Source organism: Erythranthe guttata, chromosome 14 (assembly GCF_056151865.1).
Source record: "Erythranthe guttata isolate IM_541 chromosome 14, IM_541, whole genome shotgun sequence".
Lineage (NCBI taxonomy): Eukaryota > Viridiplantae > Streptophyta > Magnoliopsida > Lamiales > Phrymaceae > Erythranthe > Erythranthe guttata.
In genome coordinates, this window is record NC_142546.1 from 23,875,531 (window position 1) to 23,896,285 (window position 20,755).

General features: G+C 34.7%; 4 protein-coding genes across 7 annotated transcripts; 2 read left to right on the plus strand and 2 right to left on the minus strand.

Moving 5' to 3' along the window:
- Window positions 1-399: 399 nt before the first annotated feature.
- Window positions 400-5,661, minus strand: LOC105972641 (serine hydroxymethyltransferase 2, mitochondrial). Of its 3 annotated transcripts, none has more exons than XM_088812930.1 (16): window positions 5,425-5,661; window positions 5,229-5,279; window positions 5,036-5,122; window positions 4,786-4,907; window positions 4,383-4,459; window positions 4,146-4,270; window positions 3,949-4,041; window positions 3,064-3,156; window positions 2,757-2,954; window positions 2,396-2,500; window positions 2,236-2,301; window positions 2,067-2,144; window positions 1,493-1,604; window positions 1,298-1,408; window positions 987-1,155; window positions 400-806 (listed from the first exon to the last, which is right to left on the minus strand). In XM_088812930.1, exons 1-15 carry the CDS (start codon window positions 5,494-5,496, stop codon window positions 1,010-1,012), a joined length of 1,536 nt encoding a protein of 511 aa, XP_088669056.1. In that variant the 5' UTR covers window positions 5,497-5,661; the 3' UTR covers window positions 400-806; window positions 987-1,009. The 3 variants fall into 3 exon arrangements, with proteins under 3 accessions (XP_088669056.1, XP_088669057.1, XP_088669058.1); XM_088812931.1 differs by having other exon boundaries at window positions 400-790; window positions 5,425-5,624; XM_088812932.1 differs by having other exon boundaries at window positions 560-806; window positions 970-1,155; window positions 5,425-5,620.
- Window positions 5,662-6,757: 1,096 nt separating this feature from the next.
- LOC105972640 (Endoplasmic reticulum vesicle transporter protein) lies at window positions 6,758-11,060 on the plus strand. 2 transcript variants are annotated; one of them, XM_012997615.2, is made up of 12 exons: window positions 6,758-6,888; window positions 7,047-7,213; window positions 8,014-8,096; window positions 8,187-8,262; window positions 8,414-8,481; window positions 8,640-8,724; window positions 8,991-9,112; window positions 9,194-9,277; window positions 9,560-9,706; window positions 10,154-10,262; window positions 10,359-10,478; window positions 10,661-11,060. In XM_012997615.2, the coding sequence occupies exons 2-12, from the start codon at window positions 7,123-7,125 to the stop codon at window positions 10,732-10,734; spliced, it is 1,059 nt and encodes a 352-aa protein (XP_012853069.1). In that variant the 5' UTR covers window positions 6,758-6,888; window positions 7,047-7,122; the 3' UTR covers window positions 10,735-11,060. The 2 variants fall into 2 exon arrangements, with proteins under 2 accessions (XP_012853069.1, XP_012853070.1); XM_012997616.2 differs by having other exon boundaries at window positions 6,838-6,888; window positions 7,054-7,213.
- LOC105959314 (uncharacterized) lies at window positions 11,034-14,692 on the minus strand. The gene is made up of 8 exons (XM_088812933.1): window positions 14,299-14,692; window positions 13,443-13,838; window positions 13,168-13,342; window positions 12,349-12,640; window positions 12,167-12,239; window positions 11,979-12,069; window positions 11,777-11,856; window positions 11,034-11,636 (listed from the first exon to the last, which is right to left on the minus strand). The coding sequence occupies exons 1-8, from the start codon at window positions 14,377-14,379 to the stop codon at window positions 11,298-11,300; spliced, it is 1,527 nt and encodes a 508-aa protein (XP_088669059.1). The 5' UTR covers window positions 14,380-14,692; the 3' UTR covers window positions 11,034-11,297.
- Window positions 14,693-16,224: 1,532 nt separating this feature from the next.
- Window positions 16,225-20,216, plus strand: LOC105959315 (oligopeptide transporter 4-like). The gene is made up of 6 exons (XM_088813657.1): window positions 16,225-16,948; window positions 17,600-17,697; window positions 17,853-18,470; window positions 18,544-18,796; window positions 18,883-19,065; window positions 19,600-20,216. The coding sequence occupies exons 1-6, from the start codon at window positions 16,409-16,411 to the stop codon at window positions 20,212-20,214; spliced, it is 2,307 nt and encodes a 768-aa protein (XP_088669783.1). The 5' UTR covers window positions 16,225-16,408; the 3' UTR covers window positions 20,215-20,216.
- The last annotated feature ends 539 nt before the right edge of the window (window positions 20,217-20,755 follow it).

Here is a 20,755-nt window from a genome sequence, read left to right on the forward strand (position 1 = left end):
ACTACGAATCTTTTCTTATATGTACATTCTTATGTTGTCAAATTCAACATAATCTTTTATATTTCGTAGAATATTTTCTAATTTGTACTCGTTGTGTAAAAAAATAGTTTATGATCCACCACATCTAATATTTACAAGTCAAAGAAACAAATCTTGCGATTAACTTGTTTCAAAATGTGATGCTTGAATATGATAAAATGGTGGACGTGTAAGAAAATTCATAGTTGAGGGGTGTGACTGTAATTACTCAAACATAAGGGATCTTTTCATAATTTGCCCTTACGTCAGGAGGTTGGCAGTAACTTTCTGTAAATAAATAAATAACGTTTTATTCTACAAGAGCATTTTCCAATCCAATGATAATTCCAGTCATAGATAAGTAGTGTTTCCAAAGGGGTATTAATTAGTAGTACTAAAGAACCTTGCATTAACTAACTCCTTTATCGGTAATCACAAAACGACAATCAGCAGCAAGGGCAAGGGTCGTAAATTCGTAATCATTGCTTCCGCATATTTATCGAGTTTAATAATAATAAAAATAAATAAAGCAATTTGTATATGGTTCTTTTTTTCTTTCAATAAAGCTAAAAGGAATGAATACCTTAAAGAAGTGCTGCTGATTGTTAATAACAAAAAAAAATAATTTACAACTTGATTAATTAAAAATGAAAAGAGGGAATCCTCACAACATACAGGACAAGTTTTATTACTTGGTATTGGATTTAACTTTTGTTTGGTGTTACAGATGCAACAACGTACAACTCCTTACGCAGAGAAACGGCACGAGCGCCTGCATCGAGTAGAATCTGAAAATTTTCATTAATCGAGTCGAACAAAATGCAACTTACTTACCACGTAAAAGGTAACATAATCAATAATTGGAAGGTAATGTCATCTTGCATCAAGTATAAATCAAGAACCATGTACTAATATATCCGGAATCAAATTTTCTATTATTTAAAGCCATACCCAAAGATTCAATTTACCTCGTGGAATACCAGGCTGGGCTTCAGTTCTTGTACTTCATTGTCTCCTTTTCAAAACCAATTGTTGGGAATTGTTTTGCATATTCCTCAACCTCAAGGCGCAGCTTTGACATTGAAGATTGATGAGTGTCTGACTCCATAGACGCCACAAAGTCCTTTAGTTTTGTTCCTGATAATTGCAATCAATGATTTCGTAAGAAAAGAATTAAATGAAATCAAATTTCTTGTTACTATTCATTAGGATAATATATAGGTATCCCATGCTGAAGGGAGTATGAACACTCATTTTTATTTAAAAAAAAATTACGAACCATTTGCGTCGGCCTTTATCTTTAAGGCCAACTTTACAGCTTCATCGAAAAACTCTGCAACTTTCGCAAAATCTTCTTCCAGGAATCCTCTTGATGTAAGAGCCGGGGTTCCTATCGGATAGTATAAAATATACGAAGAAATAAATAAGAAAAACCCAAAAATAAAAATAAAAAATATAAAATAAAGGGCCTTACCCATACGAATGCCTCCAGGCACCATGGCAGAAACATCCCCTGGGACAGTATTTTTATTGGCAGCTATATGAACAGCCTCCAAAACTTTTTCAACTCTAGATCCATCAATACCCTGCAGAATTTAGTGGAACATGTTATACAGAAGAAATGGAATCTTTATATTGCATTTCAAATCATCGTTAAGACGTTTATAATCCTCCACAAAATGGCCTTTAACCCCACAGAGCTTGTACAGTTGGAAATAATGTTTCATTCATCACCTAAATAAAAATTTCCAAAGTACATCCAACGGGTACTGATTAACAGACAAATCAAACGGGCATTTATCTTGCATAGGCTGCTCCAAATATTGAAAAAAAAAAACACAAAAATAACTTTGGCGGATAACTTATAGAACCAGCTATAAGTTTGCTTCACTGTTTGCCATTAAATGTCAATCTAAACTCTAAAGTACTTGTCTCGAAGAAGTTAACATAAGAGATTATAGAATTTCCAAATTTTACATTGAGAGGATGGTGCAAGCAAGAGAATAACAAACTAGTCGACCAGAGAAAGAATAAAATCGTGGATCTACCTTGTTTTTCAAATTCACCAAAACGAGGTGGTTATCTGTTCCACCAGATACCAGGTCATAGCCTTTCTCCAACAAAGTCTGGAGAGCAAAATAAAATCATTATATTGACAAAATTCAGGGGTGGCCTAGATTACATAAAATCGAATTCAATTGTGTTTGGAGGTATTACCTTCGCAAATGTTGAGCAATTACTGAGAACTTGCTCTTGGTACGCTTTGTATTCAGGTGTCATAGCCTGAGATTGCAAAATTTTCAAGAAAACATAAAACAATAAGCAAGGATAGCAAACGTCTTTCTCTGGGAAGATTTTATTGGATATGAAAATTAACCTGCTTTAGTGCAACTGCTAAGGCAGTAATGGTGTGATTGTGGGGTCCACCTTGAAGTCCAGGAAACACAGCTTGATTAATTCTGTCTTCATAATCATACATAACCTGTCAGATGGAACTCATATTTTAGAATAATTTTTGCGCCTTCAGTATTTTGAGTGCAAAAAGTAATGAAACAAAACATAATTTCGTGCTGCTTAACACTTCCCTCGTATAGGACTATATATAAAACAGCAATAATATCCTCCAATGATCAGATGAGGCAATGGAAGCTCAACAGGAATGTGAAGAACGGAAATTGACTCAACAAAATTTAGCAAGAACAATAAAAAGGTTTAGCGACTATTTTATATAAACTCACTTCTTTTCCTTGTTTATTGATCTCTTTTACTCCCTTCCTGAAGAAGATCATTGCTCCGCGTGGCCCACGTAGTGATTTATGTGTGGTTGTTGTGACTACATCTGCATACTCAAATGGTGATGGGATGACACCAGCAGCAACCAACCCACTAATGTGTGCCATGTCTGCCAATAAGACGGCCTTTTGCTTGTCACAGACCTGTCATATACATTATAAAGATGAATGATGTACTATTGAGATTTGAAAAAAAAAAAAAAAAGATATTCAAATGTAATTTTCTAAACCGCATTTGTTCGACTGGGTTTACCTTACGAATCCGTGCATAATCATATAAACGTGCATAAGCACTTGCACCAGCAACAATCAATTTTGGCCTGAAAAGCACTGCACTCTTTTCTAGCTGCAAATAACACGAGTTAACTCTCTATTCATAGCAGGTAGGCTCAAAGAAAATACAGTAGTTGAAAACAATGAATCCTCTTTATTTCACAAAAAAACCTATCACCAATGAAATACCAAATAGAACTTATCCATTGGTCTGTGAAATGTATAGCTTGGACTCAGAAGAATGTGTATGATGCCTTAATATTACCAACCACCGAGATGTCTATCACAAGTTCGGAACTCAAAACATCTCATATTTATTCGGCTACTTACACAATGCATCTAACGTGACATTAATCATAATCGAGGATGATTAATGGTTTTCACTTAGAGCGGCAGAATAATAGCTGCTGCACCATATATTGTGTGCATGCTAGTGTGAGCATAGGTTCGTCAAAAAAGCAAATAGTGAAGTTCTTGGAAAAAGAGTGGAAATGTGTTTTCTGTTCTTATGGAGCCCGTATATTTAGAAGAACAGTGAATATAAAGCAAATGGGCATCAATGAAGCAACATCGCTAATTTATAAGTAGAACTTCATAAAAAGTATTCTATTCTCTCAGTGATGACATGAACAAGAACAATTACGATAACAGGGTTGATCAATTATCATTGATGCCTCCATCAGCACTGACTATTGTATTGGCAAACATAAACTGCATGGAGTAAAAGAGTATTAGAGATCCCAAATATGTTTGGATGAAACCTAGTTTCGGGTTTTCGTTTAGTATCTGTCTTTGCAAAAAGTGAAAGCCAAAGATGGAAATAAGAGTCAGCTCAAACAAACTTTTGGAAATTAAATTATTATACCTGATCATAGTCGATATACCCTGTGCTTTCATCCAGTCTATAAGGCATTGTCTCGAAAAATATAGACACCGCACTAATCTTTTTCGTATCAGTCTGTAACACAACCCCCAAACGAATTCAAAAATCAAATAACGATTTAACTTGGGAAAAGGGGCAGAAAAAACATAAGTAGATTCGACAAGTTAAGATGGAAGCACCTGATATCCATGTGACAAATGACCACCGTGAGGAAGATCAAGAGCCATGATCCTTTCATGAGGTTTCAGCAGAGCAGTATAAACTTGAAAATTGGAAGGAGATCCAGAAAGTGACTGTACATTCACTGCAAAAATAAAGCAAGCGGTTCTTTTGATAAGTGGTTTAATAACTCAAAATCACCAGAAACAAAAGAAAAAACGAACATGAAATACAAACCCAAATCAGAAAGTACTTACCTCCCCATTTTGCAGGATCCAATTGGAAAGTCTCTAAGGCACGCTTCTGACACAACGTCTCAGCCATGTCGATGTACCTAACAAACCAAAACCAAAATTAATAAAAGAATGCAATACATATTATCTGCCCTCGCCTGAAAGCCTGTTCACAAGACAACCTTTAAATCGGTTATTAGCTTTAGTAAGAAAATGACGTTTGGAAGTGATTTTAATGCTGAGATTATTGTATCAACGCTTACACTGCTTCAAGTTCACACATAATCGGTACACGACGATATATATTAACGTAAGTTAAATCTAAAAAAAATCAGCAAATATGTAACATCATAGAAGATGGGCACTAATTCAAAGCTGCACGAGTACATAAAGTAAAATGGAGAAAGAAAAAAACGAGAAGTCGTACTCATTTCCTCCATAGTATCTTGCTCCAGGGTACCCTTCACTATATTTGTTAGTCATAACTGATCCAACCGCTTGCATCACCGATAATGACGTGAAATTCTCTGAAGGTATGAGTTCCAGTCCCTAAACCCATAAATTAACTTAATCCAAACGCATAAAAACACCAAAAAATCTAAATTAAACAGTAGTAAACTCAAACGATGTGTGTAGAAATGAGATTTAGAATCGGTTTAGTGCACACTTATACATACCTTCCATTGCCTTGCCTTCTCGAGCTCTATGATGTCAGCAATCTCCGGATCTACCTCTTCCAACGGCTCATTCAATTGTTTCGTCCACTGCCGAATCGAGATTCAAGTGAGAAACGAGATCCAATCATTGCACACAATCACATCATTCGATTTCGTTAACAAACAATGAAAAAAAAAAGAAAAAGGAATTTACAGTAATTCGCGAAGTGTCCTTCTGGCTGGCCGCTTGATTCGCCAAAGAAGACTAACCGGAGAAAATATTGAAGAAAAAAAACGGAGATCAATAAAAAACGAACAGAATCCACTGAGTGAAGAGGTGTAAAAGCATTACAAAAAAATAAAATAAAATAAAATCTCACACATACACACACACAAAAACACAATCTCACCATGAAATGACGGGAGGAGGAGCTGGAGAGAGAACGAACGACGGAGAGTCTTCGGAGAGCCATTGCCGCCATTAGAGCAGAGTTGGTGTTTCTGCCACCCGCACTCGCCTTTCTGCTTTATTATTCGTGTATGTAAGGCGGTTGTTGTGGGATCGGAGTTGGTGGGTGATGGTGGAAGTCACTACTGCCCGTTTGCTATTAATTTAATTTAAATATTGTCTGAAATAGGAAAATATAAAAATAAAAAAATAAAAAATATTATATCTGGGTCACTGTTGAAAATGAGTGGTGGGCTGTTTTAGGTTTGAAGGTGGGGCCCACAAAATCGAACATTTTTGCTCTGGAGGTTGTGCCCAGCCCAAACATTAATGTTGCTGGGCTTCCGGAGTGTGTGTTTCCAAATATTTGTTATTATTATTATTATTATTATTATTATTATTAATTATTTGTTATAATTTAAAGTATAAAATATATTATCTATAAGAACCATATTGAAGTATAAAATAGTGTTTGTAAAGTGAAGATTGAAAGCTAAAATTACGAACGAAGTGAAAAAAAATTGCTATAATACAAAGAGAAAGTGAGGTAGATCTTGGAGATTAATCCATAACCATAAGGGCTCGTTCGGTTACCGCTATAAGGTTCTACTGACTAAATAGTAGGGGCTAATAACATGTCCGGTTGGTAAGATTCACACTTTTTCAAACCCGCTACTAAAATCAAAGTCCGCTATTAAATGCTACTATTTTATTAAATTAGTATCACCCCTCCCCCTGAGATTAATTTCATAGGGGGTGACTAAAAAAGAAAAATACAATTTTATCCTTAAAATCATATTTTATTATTGTAAATTAAGTGGTTTTATAGACAATTCATATATAATAACTAATTTTAACAAATTTAATAGAAAATTTAATCTAAGAAACCTAACATGCTACTAACTAAATAATTAATTAGTCAGTAGGGAGTTAATCCAATCTCATGTAATCCAATCTAATCCAATATAGGTAACCAAACGAGCCCTAACTATATTTAAATAATAAATTTATTATATACTTAATTATTAATTTAATCGGTCGGGTCATATTCGGGTTGAGCCGTAATAGACTTAAACTCAACTCATAAATGAATCAAATTTCATATAATGACTTAAACTCTGTCCAACTCACTAAAATTAAACCAGACTCAAACATAATCGGGTCGAGCAATCGAACTTGGGTTAAGCCCGGTTCAATTACCTGTCTTAATGATTTCCATATCTGTATTTTTTATTTTTTACTTTCAAGCCCATCAAAACGGCCCTAAATAATTACGAAAATTGATTGGTTTTATTGGGCTAGTTCCCTCACTTTCTTTCGCTTCTACTCGGCCCATAGATTTAATGTTCAATTTTTATTTCTTATTTTTTGCTGATTATTGCAGGCGAAAATTCCACAAAATTCTCTCTCCCATCTCTCTCAGGAGGTGATTCTCTCTAATTCGCTCTTTTACGCGTACATGTATATGATTCAAACTGGATTTAAATGTGATTTTTTAAAGAATTGTTTGCTCCGTAATTAATATTTCACATTTGTTTGCCGAATTCCTCCTTTTTTTTGTTTTTTATTTTTATTTGCTTGCAGCAAACAGGTTATTTCATGGTTGTTTGATTTGGGAGAGAAATTGTGGTTGGTGAAGAAATAGGCAACGGAATAAACGATGGGCAATTTGAAGCAAGCCCTGAAAAGCCTCGATGCGTTTCCACGCGCCGAAGAGCATTTGATGCTCAAGACAAAATCCGGCGCCCTCGGTATTTTTCTCTATTAGAATTTTTTATTGATTTTTTAATTTATAATTTTGCTTGTGTGTATAACTGTTTCATTGATCCATAAATTTCATTTTATTGTACCGTATTTCAGCCCGTGTGCATGGTTTCCTACTGTAAAAAAATTAAAATGAGTGTTATCTAGCACTTGAATCGTGGATCCCGGAGGGGAGATTAACCTTACGTTGCTTATGGAATTGAGGCTTTTTTAGTTGGAGAATTGTTGGCACAAATTCAAGTTTTAACAACATTTTATAATTGTTATTTCCCGTTAGGTCTTTTAGCATTGAGTTGTGTTACTTATAGGGGATCAGTAATTATTGACTGGAGCTTTCGCCAATATTGCGTTCGGGATATTCTTATGGTGCTTTTTTTTGGATTAGAATTCATATAACTGCTTTTGGGTATTGATCAGATCCCGTTTCACGATTGTTCATGCTTCTGTATGTGTATGATTACTTGTATTAAAAAGTGCTAAATATGTACATTTTTTTGTTTCTAGCTGGTTGTTGAATTCTAACCATCGTTTACTATTTTCTCTATCATACCGTATAAACTTTATTTTACTTCAATGGAGGTAGTCGGTAGGTAGTTGTTGTTTAGCAAAAGAATACTTGAAACTTCTTGCTTATCTGATATGTGAGAGTTGGGTAAATTCGGTTAAGAAAATGCAGTCAGTGGTTAAAAAACATCTCAACTAGTGCGCTATGCAATACGTTGTGATGGTAGTCAATTGGTGTAAGGGATGCAGTACTGACTTCAAAACTTTTTCGTGTTTTTAATAGTTTCTATCATTGGACTTGTAATCATGGCAACTTTGTTCTTGCACGAGCTGACTTATTATATTTCGACATACACTGTACATCAGGTTTGTTTTCTTCATCTACATAGTTTTTTCTCTATTCTTATAGTAGCTAGTCATTATGGGTTCTTAATATGGGATATTACACCTTGGCAGATGTCAGTTGATTTAAAACGTGGAGAAACGCTTCCAATCCATATAAATATTACATTCCCCTCTTTGCCTTGTGATGGTTAGTCCTTTTAACCTCTGTTGTTCATTATTTTCTCCTTACCATTCCTTCAGTCAAATCATTGGTTTAATGTGCTTCCTTGAAACTCTTATCGTGATAGTGTATTCTACATCTTGCCACGTCTTATTTTACTATGTGTGAATCTTGTCAGTTCTAAGCGTCGATGCAATTGATATGTCGGGGAAGCATGAAGTTGATCTTGACACAAATATATGGAAGGTTAGAGGTTTCTTGATTAGTTAATATTGTCTATTTCTTTTCTGCTGGCCGGCTTCATTCATCCAACCCCAACCCCCCCACCCACACACACAGACGCACACATCTGATATTCTACATTTGTTTGTTGTCATTATGCTGACGGATAATTATTTCTACAGCTTCGTTTGAATAATGATGGCCATATCATTGGCACAGAGTATTTATCTGACCTTGTTGAGAAGGGAAATACTGCTCATGGACATGGTTAGTTCATCTGGAACTTTAAGTACACTTGAAATTATGTCCGATGCAAACTTTAAGCATGGCTCGATTTTTTAAAGGTTTTTTGGCTATGCTGATTCTTGTAGACTGTATATATATATATATATATATATATATATATATATATATATATATATATATATATATATATATATATATATATATATATATATATATATATGTTAAGCAATTTGGCAAAAGAAGCTGTGATTGTTTGTAACAAAATTCTTATTGAACACACTGAACAGATGACCACAAAGATCACCAGGAGGAGTCAGAGCATAAAATTAAACTCCATAATCTTGATCAAGAAGCTGAAAATATGGTCAAGAAGGTGAAGCAGGCATTGGCTAACGGTGAAGGTTGCCGGGTATGATTTTGTCCATGTTACCCTCTTTTTTTGTCGTATTTCAGCTCTTTAATCTCTCATATATCTCATTGTCTGTTGCAGGTATATGGTGTTCTAGATGTCCAAAGGGTTGCCGGGAACTTTCATATCTCAGTCCATGGATTGAACATTTTTGTTGCCCAAATGGTAAGCTGTTGGATTTACTTTACCTTATTTTTTTGCCTCTGATTTGTCCCAAGATGATGATTTTTAATTAAAAAAATAAAAACCCGGTTACAAAAACACACTCTGCAGGTCTACCATATCAAGGCAATAGTTAAGCTCAATAAAAGTAGTTGATTTAGCAGAAACTAATTTTAGCATCTAATTTTCTATAAACACTATAAACAGAAAACCTTAGTTGTGAAGCTTATTTTTTAACTTTCTACCAACTACTTGTATTTAATTACTCCATTTGCTCTTCTGCAGATTTTTGAGGGCTCTTCTCATGTCAATGTAAGTCATATAATTCACGATTTATCGTTTGGGCCCAAATATCCCGGAATACATAACCCACTTGACGAGACATCCCGGATTTTGCGTGGAGCAAGTGGAACGTTCAAGTACTACATAAAGGTTTCAGCTCTTGCCACCTTTGATAAAACTATGAAATCTTATGTCATGCTATACTCTATTTTGTCTTCTACATATAATGTTAAAAGGTTAGAAATTGCAGAATCCTTCTTATGACATGGCATCTCAATTATGACCTCAGACGAATCATATTCTATACGATAAAGAACTACTTTCTCAGTTCAATTTTGTTCTGAAAATCTTATTACTTGTCTCTAAATCCAAACACATATCAAACTTTGAGTCTCCTTTTGCAGCTAGAGGTATATATCTAAGCCGAGGTTTCAGTTTATGAAGTTGGCCTCTCATGCGTATATTAATATTCTTCACCGATCTGATTTTGTTGATAAAATATCATGTTAGTGTAATCCACTAAATGCAGCCTGGCATTATAAAGCGATCTCACAGCACCTTCTGAAAGTATATTTTTATTAATTTTTTTTGTTGTAGATTGTTCCAACTGAATACAAGTACATCTCGAAGGAAGTTTTACCTACAAATCAATTCTCTGTCACCGAGTACTTTTCTCCGATTCATGAGTTCGATAGAAATTGGCCTGGTAAGTTATCATTAACCCAGAATTTCGAGATATTTGCCCTTCTTTTGTTGCTATACTGTGCTGGGGAATTAATTAGCCACTCCAATTTCGATGCAGCTGTATACTTTTTGTATGATTTGTCACCAATTACCGTGACAATTAGGGAAGAACGTCGTAGTTTCCTCCACTTCATTACACGTCTCTGTGCAGTACTGGGTGGTACATTTGCATTAACAGGTTTGTTTCACCTTTTTCTCTCCAATTGTCTTTGACTGTATATCAGTTTACGTAGTCTCTGCAAACATCACCTTGATAGGATGGTGTTTTTTATCACTATCTCTCAGATTATTCTCTTTAATTATACTGGACTCAATAATAATAGTAAGTTAATTATCGATATATGACTTTTTACATGGCAGGAATGCTAGATAGATGGATGTACAGGTTCATCGAATCATTCACAAAACCAAATGCTAGAAGTACCGTACGGTGATTTGGGGTTCAAAACTTTATGTGCACGAGGAATTTCGTAATGCAAACAGTATACAGTTCTGATGAAATGAGCACACAAGTCAATAGCTATGAAGAAACTACTAAATTAACAAACACCCCCACCCCCCTCTCGTCCCTTGTCCTCGGTTTTATCTAATTTTTGATATTGTTGTATTTATTATATTGGGGATTTTTTTAGTTTGATGTTTTAGTGTGCGATTGTAATTTATATATCATTCTTGTAAAAGTGACTTTCGTGTTTTTAGTAACAACCTGTATGGACTTGCCATAAAACAAAAATTTGTGCAAAAAAATTTCTTACAAAAATAAGTCGAGCTTTATCAGTACAATAGTTACTAAATACACCGAGGGCAAAATTACATTTGACAGCTCTTCTAAGAAACACAGGGATCAAAATGCACTAATAACCTACCCTAATATTTGGACATGAGTCTCCAATCCCCTTAAGTTTCAATATTGGTGCAACCAAAAAATTGCCAACTAGGATACATACATGAATGTAAAGTTACCAAAAAGCCCCTTTCAAACACTTCTACAACGTTCTCACACACTCTGCTGCATGCTTTCGTGTTGCCCTGTGTTTTCAGCTGACCCTACAGATACATTGTGTGTTCTTGGAATTTGATTGTTATGACCGTTATTTGGAGGCCGATTTTGGTGGTGGTGATGCTGATGGAGCTGCCGGTGGTGGTGGTGGTAGTGGTGCCGTCTTTGCTCATTCCGGTGAGACTGTAATCCGCTGCTTATTTGCTGCGGCAAAGACTGAGGATTACGGCTTGCCCTCCATCTTAGGTACTCAACAAGCAGTGAGTTGGTGCTTATTGCAATTCCAAATCCCGTGAAAGAAGAAAGCAGCACCGAGAGAATTGCGTTCACATTGAGCTGCGCAATTTTTTTTTTTTTTTTTTTTTTGTTTTGAGCAATCGGACAAATGAAAAATATTTAGGCGGCTCTGATTGGATCGAGGTAAAACAATATTAAAGTAGTTAAGAGAAAAATGAAAACATTGAATCATGTCTTACCACAGCGTAGAAAATATGAGCGAAAAGGATGACTATTGCAAACTGGAAAGAAGCATAAGCCCATATGTAACTCTTGCTCACTGCCAATCATCACAGTTCTCTCAACATTAATCTTTCAAAGGGTATTTATTATAACTACTAAAAAAAAAAGAATAACTTATAATAATTTGAAGACGAAATAAACGGAGGTTGTGGATCTTACCCATGGTAGAAGCAATCATGGACGAGAGGAGACCCAAAACACAGGAAAAAGGCAACGATATGGCAAGTGCTCGAGGTCCCATATCAGACACCTGTTATAAAGCAAAAACTTTTAAGAAAATACTTCATATGTTTTATAAATTAAAACATTTCGTATAAACAAATGCGATATACAAGAATGGACTATACCAGAAGCTGCTCGAGAAAGCAGAAATACGCAAGCATGCTGACCATTACAAGAATTGGCACATCCCTCCATACCCTATCAAGAATTGAAGTAAACAAATTTATAAAAAAAAAAAAAAAAATTGATTTGGAGAACAATTAATAAAAAAAAAAGAAAAAAGGAAATTTAAGAACAAATAACTTGCCTGTAACGAGCGACTTCCCTTTGCTGTGGTCCGGCGGGCGGTCTTCGTACAACGTCTGGAGGATTCTGCAACTTCAATAATGTTACCGGAAGGTTCCGGACATCCTGCCTACAAACATCACATGTCTTATTACCTTTGATACTAAACCACTTTACAGCACATTCTTTGTGTGCAAGTGCAAGTTCTCCTTTGCAGCTGCACTCCATCTTTAATGTTTCGCCACCTTCTCCGAGTTCCACAAAACAGATTCTGCAAACAGCTTCTTCTTCCGGAATGTCTTCCCCAACATCATCTAAAATAACCAGAGTATAAATTTTATTTTAATAATAAAAAGGGATGTGATAAAATGTAGTTTCAGTTTTAATAATGCCGTTTTTCGACTTCGAACATGATTTTGACCATTTTTTAGGCTGAATTCCGCAAAACTTAAAACTTGGAATTTGTAGTATCTTGAGTGAGCTTTCTAAACCAAGTAGAATCACCAATATTGGATGCCGTGTGAGAAAGATATGCATGAATTAAAATTCAAAATGAAACTCATTTATGCATAACTTTGTCACCCAATCTAGATAAAGCTAACTCAAAAGACTACAGTTTCGGTGTTTTGAATTTTGCCAAAATCGGACTAGAAAAAGGTCAAAATTACGTTCGAAGTCAAACCGGCATATAACATTTCAGAAGAAAAAAGAAACTATTGAAGCAAATATATATATATACATATATATATATATATATATATATATATATATATATATATATATATATATATATATATATATATATATATATATATATATATATATATATATATATATATACCAGTTTCTGTATCGGGAGATATATTTTCGGAACCATTTTCAACTGCTGTTGGCCGTTGGTTTATTGATATCACACGTATCAACACTCCGGATGAATCCATACGCCTTAAGCTTCTCAATTTAACATTAACTGGAACCGAAAACGAACGTGTCATATGTTGTTTTATTTCAGTTTGCTGTAAGGAAACAATGTTACGTCAGAAAAAAAATATAAATAAAAGAAGAAAATAAGAACGCGCTTCGTCTTTGTAAGTTAGTTATAAATAACAAACTTACAGGGGTTTTACATTGGCGATCAACATAATTTGCCATCGGTATTACATTTGCAATTGGTGTCACTGGCAAAGAATGCGAAGATTTCAAGAACAAAATTTTGTTCAAAGAAGACGATCTCGAAGTGGATGGCTTGTCAGAGAGGGGCGTTTCTGGTATTATGAGAACCGTTTTTTCAGCTTCGTGAGGTAGGTTTTTAGCCCTGAAGCTCTTCTGTGATCTCGATTTTGCCGAACTTGATCTTGGAGGCAATCCTGCTCTGGTAGAATTCGGGCTCTGTATATCTATCTTTGTGAAATCGTACAACGCATTTTCTAAAGATCGAACGGGTATTTCGAGAGACGAGAGATTCGGCTTTCTTGGCTGCTGCATTAAGCTGGCTTCTTCTCTTTCGTATTCCTGAGGGCATTTTCGTCCGAAAGTAAGTTAATTTCGTTCCTTGATTTCTCGGACAATTTCAATGGAAAGTATAAGAACATCAAAACCTCAAAAACTACGTGACTAATTATAAGCAGCAATAAGGGATGATTGCTTACTAACTGTAATTGTTTCGAAAATCAATGATGAAAATAACAACTCAGTTAAAAGATTCAGATTTAAATTCAAGTATTTTCCCCCAATTCTTTTTTTTTATTCCAAAAATCTGTAAGAACAAAATTAAGCATTTCTTCGATTTTGTTAGGAACTCAGTATTACAAAGTGTGTGGGCAATCCACAAATCCATCAAACAAACACACACACACACACACACACACACTAAATATAAGGGGCAAATTGCAAAATTGAAGAACACATATACCTCAGCTGAGTTTTAAATTGATAAAATAAAATAAAAAATAAGAGAATTAGAGAGAATTACCAGATTATAGTGTCCATGGTGATTTTCAACATCTTCTTCAGCAGTTTGATGAATCGTTCCGACGCCATTGTTCTCCGCCATGAGTGCTGCGTAACTGTGCAACCCAACGAGAATATAAATAAATTAATAAATAAATAAATAAAAAAAAAAAAAAAAAACCTTTTCGATTCAATGAAAGAAAAAGCTGGCTTTGAACTCTGAAAAGAAAAAGGAGTCAACAAGGAGTGAAATTGAATCAAAAAAAGTTGACGACTTTCAACTTTGGAAGATATGATTGGGAACAAGAAATTACTTATTTTTAATTACTTAATTACTTATTTAATTAATTGTGTAATTAAATAACATGAGAACATTGTTTGTATTTAATTTAGCGGAATATACCCACCAATCTTTCGTTTGTGCTGCCTGATCGGTGGTCAGGTTAGATTTTTTTTTTTTATTTTATTATATTATATTATATATGTATATATATATATATATATATATATATATTTTTTTTTTCCTACTAAGAGCAACTCCAATGCTAGATATTAAAATTGAGTTATCAAATACTCATTTGATATTTGAGAATTATTTTAATATTAATTTAAAACTCATCTACTCCAACCATGGTTATTAAATTAATTATCAATTGGAAGTTTATGGGTGGTTTTATTTGTAATTGCCACGTGTCAACTTCTGATTGGATGTTTAGGAGGTTACAATTTTGATAACTCAATTTCCAGCAAGTATTTTTACAACTCAAAAGGTGAATTATCAAAATGGAAACCTCATTTGATAACTCCATTGGAGTTAAAGATTTCTATTTTTAAGTATGTAAATGGGAGTTAAATGTTTGAATACTCTATTTGATAACCCATTGGAGTTGCTCTAAAGTAAAATTAATGGAAAGTGAAGTTAATGAAGTATTGAAATTTTGAGATTGCAAAGTCAAACTCGGACCATTATTTAGTCAACGATTGGAACGTACGCTCATGTAGTGTCGTTTTCAAATGAATTCATTTTTCAATTGATTGTCACTTTGGATTATTCAATATTGTAAGTTAATTGATTTTTTTTTTTCAATCTTTGGAATATTCAATATATTGAATACATTTCGTGGAAACCGAAGAGGCGTGCGTAGTTCCCAATAATTTCATATGTCGTTGACAAAAAAAATGTCCAATCAACACTGCAATGCTTCTTTACTAAACATATAAAATAAAATAAAAATATCCAAATTAACTTTTTAAAATTGAGATAATAAGATTTGTAGAAATTTATGATTATATTAATTTTATAAAAATATAATTTGGGATCTAGTCATTGACATGAGCACCCAATTAAAAACATAGTATAGTTTTTAAAACATTGATGTAGTTAGAACTGACAATTAAGTCCAGTCTAATCGAAGCTCAATCACTTAGCTTAATTTTATTTGAGCCGAACCTAATTAATTATATATATAAGTTATTGGGCCTTTAATTTCATCAAAGTTTGGATTAGAGTCCAATCAATCGACATTAATTTACCAACTATTACAAAGAAAAATAAATAAAAGAAAAGCTCATTCGGCTGTCACCTATAACTTATTCTGTTAGTCAAATAAATAATCAAATAGTGGGACATAAAAAGAATTTTGTATGTACCAATTGTCAATGTAGGGATGATTGAAAACTCCATCTTGACCCAAAATAATAAATAAAAAAGAAAAATAATAATAACAAAAAAAAGAAAAAAAATAGAAAACTCCATCATCGGATATGGGACGAAACAACCAACGTATACGTTCAATTGATTCCACGGGAACAACTGGCACTTTACCTACAACGTTGCTTAATTAATTTTTAATCCACACTTATTGTCAATTTTAATTTATTTATTATTTATTTATGTATAAATAAATAATAAATAATAAATAATTATTGATGATACATCCAACCTTCCAATTTTGGTAATATTCACTATAAAATCTCGACGTACGGAATCCATTTCGAATTTACTACATAATTCGTTTATTCCCAAAATTATTTCACACTATTAATTAACTAATTAATTAATTAATTCATATAAATACTCACCCACTTCAGTAAATGCTTTCCCCCCAAATAATTCCTCGAAAACTGGAACAATGGAAGTAGAAACCCCACCACCCCCAAAACCTTCCAAAAACGACGACGTCCAACGCACCGCCGCCGCCGACGACGACGACGGCGACGAGATTTCGCCAATAGAACAAGTCCGGCTAACCGTACCCGTAACCGACGACCCGAACCTACCCGTATGGACCTTCCGGATGTGGATTTTGGGTCTCATCTCCTGCGTCACACTCTCCTTCCTCAACCAGTTCCTATCCTACCGCAGGGAGCCACTCATCATCACTCAGATCACAGTCATCGTCGCCAGTCTCCCAATCGGACGGTTCATGGCCGCCGTACTCCCCACCACAATATGGACGGTCCGGATCCCCGGGTTCGGGCCCCAGCAATTCTCGCTCAACCCCGGCCCGTTTAATATCAAGGAGCATGTGCTCATTTCCATTTTCGCTAACGCTGGCAGCGCTTTCGGCAACGGCCCTGCTTACGCCGTTATGATTGTGGATATTATTATTGCTTTTTATCGCAGGAAAATTTCCTTTCTCGCTGGATGGCTGCTCATAATCACCACTCAGGTATATATATTACAATATAATGTATCTATTGTTGAAAAATTTCTTATACTAATTTTGCTGTACTTTGCTGAGTTTTTGATAATCACTATACAGTATATGCTGTTGCTACCGTTTGAGTAATTTTTTAATATTTAGAATTAATTTCCGTTTATTCCTACCATAGTATATTTTTCAAATTTGACTGATAATCCATGATTGTTTTTCTTTTTCTTTTTTGAGAAACAATCCATGATTAAAAATTAAGATTTAAGATAATGAGAATGTATAATGAATTAATTAATGATTTACTAATACACCTTTTTTAAAGATAATGAATAAATTCTGTACTTACGTTTCCATTTCGAATCTGGTCACGTAATTTTGCTGCTATTCTAGATCCCCTTCACTGGTTAGTCTAAACCAAAATCGAAATATTATTTAGCTACAAAATTTGCCAAATACAACGAAGAAAAAGTAAAAAAAAAAAAGGTAAAAATGAAATATATATATATATATATATATATATATATATATATATATATATATATATATATATATATATATATATATATATATATATATATATATATATATATATATATATATATATATATATATATATATATATATATATATATGTAAATGCATGCTAACATGAGGTTTGATGAGCAGGTTATGGGGTATGGTTGGGCGGGGCTGATAAGGAAATACGTAGTTGAGCCAGCACACATGTGGTGGCCGAGTAATCTTGTCCTGATTTCACTCTTCAGGTAACTAATTTCCAACCGTGTTTGGAGATTATGATTAGGCTTGATAGACAATATAATCAATCTCGTGATTGAAAAAAAACGGGTTCCGGAAATATTGTCCATAATGGATGAATTGTACTACTTCTCAACTCTAGTTTTCCTTTCTCTCTCGACAGAGCACTACACGAAAAGGAGGACAAAGACGACATAATCCTCCTCGAAAACGGGGGCCACGATAGCACCAACAAGAATCCCCAAATGTCGCGTTCGAAATTCTTCATAATCGCACTAACATGCAGCTTCCTGTGGGCAATATTCCCAGGCTACTTATTCCAAACCCTCCAGAGCATTTCATGGATATGCTGGATATTCCCCCGCTCCGTCACCGCCCACCAAATCGGGTCGGGACTAAACGGGCTCGGAGTCGGAGCGTTCACACTCGATTGGTCCGTTGTGGCTTCCTTCTTATTCAGCCCTCTTATATCTCCCTTTTTCGCTATCGCCAATATTTTCGTCGGATATTTCACAATAATGTATGTTGTGATACCGATTTCGTATTGGGGTTTCAACGTCTACCATGCCAAAAACTTCCCGATATTTTCCGAAGACATTTTCACAGCAAACGGGCAGTTGTATGATGTGGAAGCGATTGTTAATAGCAACTTTCATTTCGATTTGGATCAGTACAATAAGCAGGGGAGGATTCACTTGAGCACGTTCTTTACTCTCACTTACGGATTCGGATTCGCCACCATTGCTTCTACTATCACACATGTTGCTTTGTTCTACGGAAGGTCCGTTTCTTTAAGTCTCTTATTTCTTCCTTTTTTTCTTCAAGTGTTATGAATTTTTTTATGAATTTTGTAGAGAGATATACGAACGTTTCCGGGCTTCGTCGAAGGGGAAACAAGATATTCACACAAAACTAATGAAGAATTACAGAGATATACCTTCGTGGTGGTTTTACGTTCTTCTAGCAGTGACGGTGATGGTTTCGCTTTCTCTCTGCATATTCTTGAAAAAAGAGGTTCAAATGCCGGTTTGGGCTCTTCTGCTTGCTGCGTTTATCGCCTTCGTATTTACTCTTCCAATCAGCATCATCACTGCAACCACAAATCAGGTAAACGATGATTTCGACTGATTTTTAATGGTAAAGAATTTGACGATTATTATTATTTTTTCAATTATCTAACGTATTTTTCGCAGACTCCGGGGTTGAATATCATAACAGAGTATTTTATGGGACTCGTATACCCTGGAAGGCCGATTGCAAACGTGTGCTTTAAGGTTTATGGATACATGAGCATGACTCAGGCAGTGGCTTTTCTCAGTGATTTCAAGCTTGGTCATTACATGAAGATTCCTCCTAGATCCATGTTCCTAGTCCAGGTATATTCCCTTGAATATTCTTTCTTGATCGATATACGTTATAATCAATCACGAATTTAGAATACAATAATAGATATAGCACAGCAATTTTACGTGTTCTGCATGGAAATCGGATCGGAATTAACACTTTAAGGAAATATTTCAATTTTTGCCAAGAGTGAAAAAACTAATTCCAAGTCTGTTCCTAAAAAAAATCGAACGAAAATAATTTGTTCCGAAATCATTTTTTTTTTATTAGAATAGGCCGGATTCGAAAAATTCCATTTTTTTAGTCATCTAAATATAAGATATAATGCATAATAATATTGATATTATATATTAGTGTAATTTTTGAAAAAAAAAAAGGCGCAATTTTCTGAAGTTAAAGTTGGAAGTTGGAATTCATATATAATCCATTTCCGATCCAAAAAAGTTCATTGGGAACCAAATTCATAATTCTTGGGTTCCAAAATCAGAAAAACTTTAAAGCGAAATTGGAGGAAATCGAAAATTCAAATTGTCAATTTTAATTTCTTTAAATATGTATATTTTCAGTTCGTTGGAACTATGATAGCTGGAACAGTAAACATGGCAGTAGCATGGTGGCTGCTACACTCAATCGACAACATTTGCCACCCAGAGAAATTCTCAAACAGTCCATGGACATGCACAAACGACCACGTATTCTACGACGCATCCGTAATATGGGGTCTCGTAAGCCCAAAGAGAATCTTCGGCACAGAAGGAAACTACTCCGCCCTAAACTGGTTCTTCCTCGCCGGACTACTGGGGCCCATTCTCGTGTGGGGCCTACACAAGGCGTACCCAAAGTACACGTGGATCCCGCTCATTAATCTCCCCGTGCTTCTCGGAGCAACCGCCGCAATGCCGCCGGCGACTTCGCTGAACTTCAATGCGTGGATTCTGGTGGGCACGGTTTTCAACTTCTTCGTGTTTAGGTATAGGAAGAAGTGGTGGCAGAGGTATAACTACATTCTGTCGGCGGCGTTGGATGGCGGCGTGGCTTTTATGACGGTGCTGCTGTATTTCACGGTGGGGATTACTAATAAGGAGATATCGTGGTGGGGCAATAACGACTTTGAGCATTGTGATTATGCGACTTGTCCCACTGCTAAGGGTATTTCGGTCGATAAGTGTCCTGTTTTTTAATTAGTCTCATTTGTTTGCTGCTTTTTTTTTTTTTATATATAATATAATGAATATGTAATTGCATGAATTCGAGAGAGAATATAAAAAATCTCAAAGCACGTGAAAAAAAATCAAAAAATCACTAGAGAATTAATTAATTAATTAATTAGGCAAATTTAACTTGTAAGTTTAATTTAATTATGGGCTGTGCTGGATGGAGGCCTACAAATAAATTAAAGGAAATCCACAAATAACTTAAATTAATTGTATTGGGCTTGTGCTTGGAATTGAGTCCATATCCTTATTTATGAGCTTGAACCCATAATTTTTTTAGCCCAAATGAATTAATAAGATATGATACTACCAATTCAAATGACAACTCAATATTTCAAAAAATATTAATAAATTATACGAAATATTATTTATTCAATTTTTAGCTGAATATGTAACCATGTAAGTACTAAACTACTACCTCAAATGACTCAAAAATTAAAAATTAACGATAACTATATAATATATAGTTATAAAAAGTGCAAGTCCATTGACACGTTTGTTTGGCAGG

What these genes read in the sequence shown, in the direction of transcription:
- LOC105959314 (XM_088812933.1), bottom strand. Translation starts at nt 14,379, where the DNA reads ATGGCGGAGAACAATGGCGTCGGAACGATTCATCAAACTGCTGAAGAA. An exon ending in ACCATGGACACTATAATCTG is followed by an intron (nt 13,839 to 14,298) that starts GTAATTCTCTCT and finishes AAATGCCCTCAG; the next exon opens with GAATACGAAAGAGAAGAAGC. An exon ending in CATGATTGCTTCTACCATGG is followed by an intron (nt 11,857 to 11,978) that starts GTAAGATCCACA and finishes GATGATTGGCAG; the next exon opens with TGAGCAAGAGTTACATATGG.
- LOC105972641 (XM_088812930.1), bottom strand. Translation starts at nt 5,496, where the DNA reads ATGGCGGCAATGGCTCTCCGAAGACTCTCCGTCGTTCGTTCTCTCTCC. An exon ending in AGAAGGCAAGGCAATGGAAG is followed by an intron (nt 4,908 to 5,035) that starts GTATGTATAAGT and finishes TTATGGGTTTAG; the next exon opens with GGACTGGAACTCATACCTTC. An exon ending in GCCTGGAGGCATTCGTATGG is followed by an intron (nt 1,409 to 1,492) that starts GTAAGGCCCTTT and finishes ACTATCCGATAG; the next exon opens with GAACCCCGGCTCTTACATCA.
- LOC105972640 (XM_012997615.2), top strand. Translation starts at nt 7,123, where the DNA reads ATGGGCAATTTGAAGCAAGCCCTGAAAAGCCTCGATGCGTTTCCACGC. An exon ending in CGTTCAAGTACTACATAAAG is followed by an intron (nt 9,707 to 10,153) that starts GTTTCAGCTCTT and finishes TTTTTGTTGTAG; the next exon opens with ATTGTTCCAACTGAATACAA. An exon ending in TGGTACATTTGCATTAACAG is followed by an intron (nt 10,479 to 10,660) that starts GTTTGTTTCACC and finishes TTTACATGGCAG; the next exon opens with GAATGCTAGATAGATGGATG.
- LOC105959315 (XM_088813657.1), top strand. Translation starts at nt 16,409, where the DNA reads ATGGAAGTAGAAACCCCACCACCCCCAAAACCTTCCAAAAACGACGAC. An exon ending in TGCTCATAATCACCACTCAG is followed by an intron (nt 16,949 to 17,599) that starts GTATATATATTA and finishes TTTGATGAGCAG; the next exon opens with GTTATGGGGTATGGTTGGGC. An exon ending in GATCCATGTTCCTAGTCCAG is followed by an intron (nt 19,066 to 19,599) that starts GTATATTCCCTT and finishes GTATATTTTCAG; the next exon opens with TTCGTTGGAACTATGATAGC.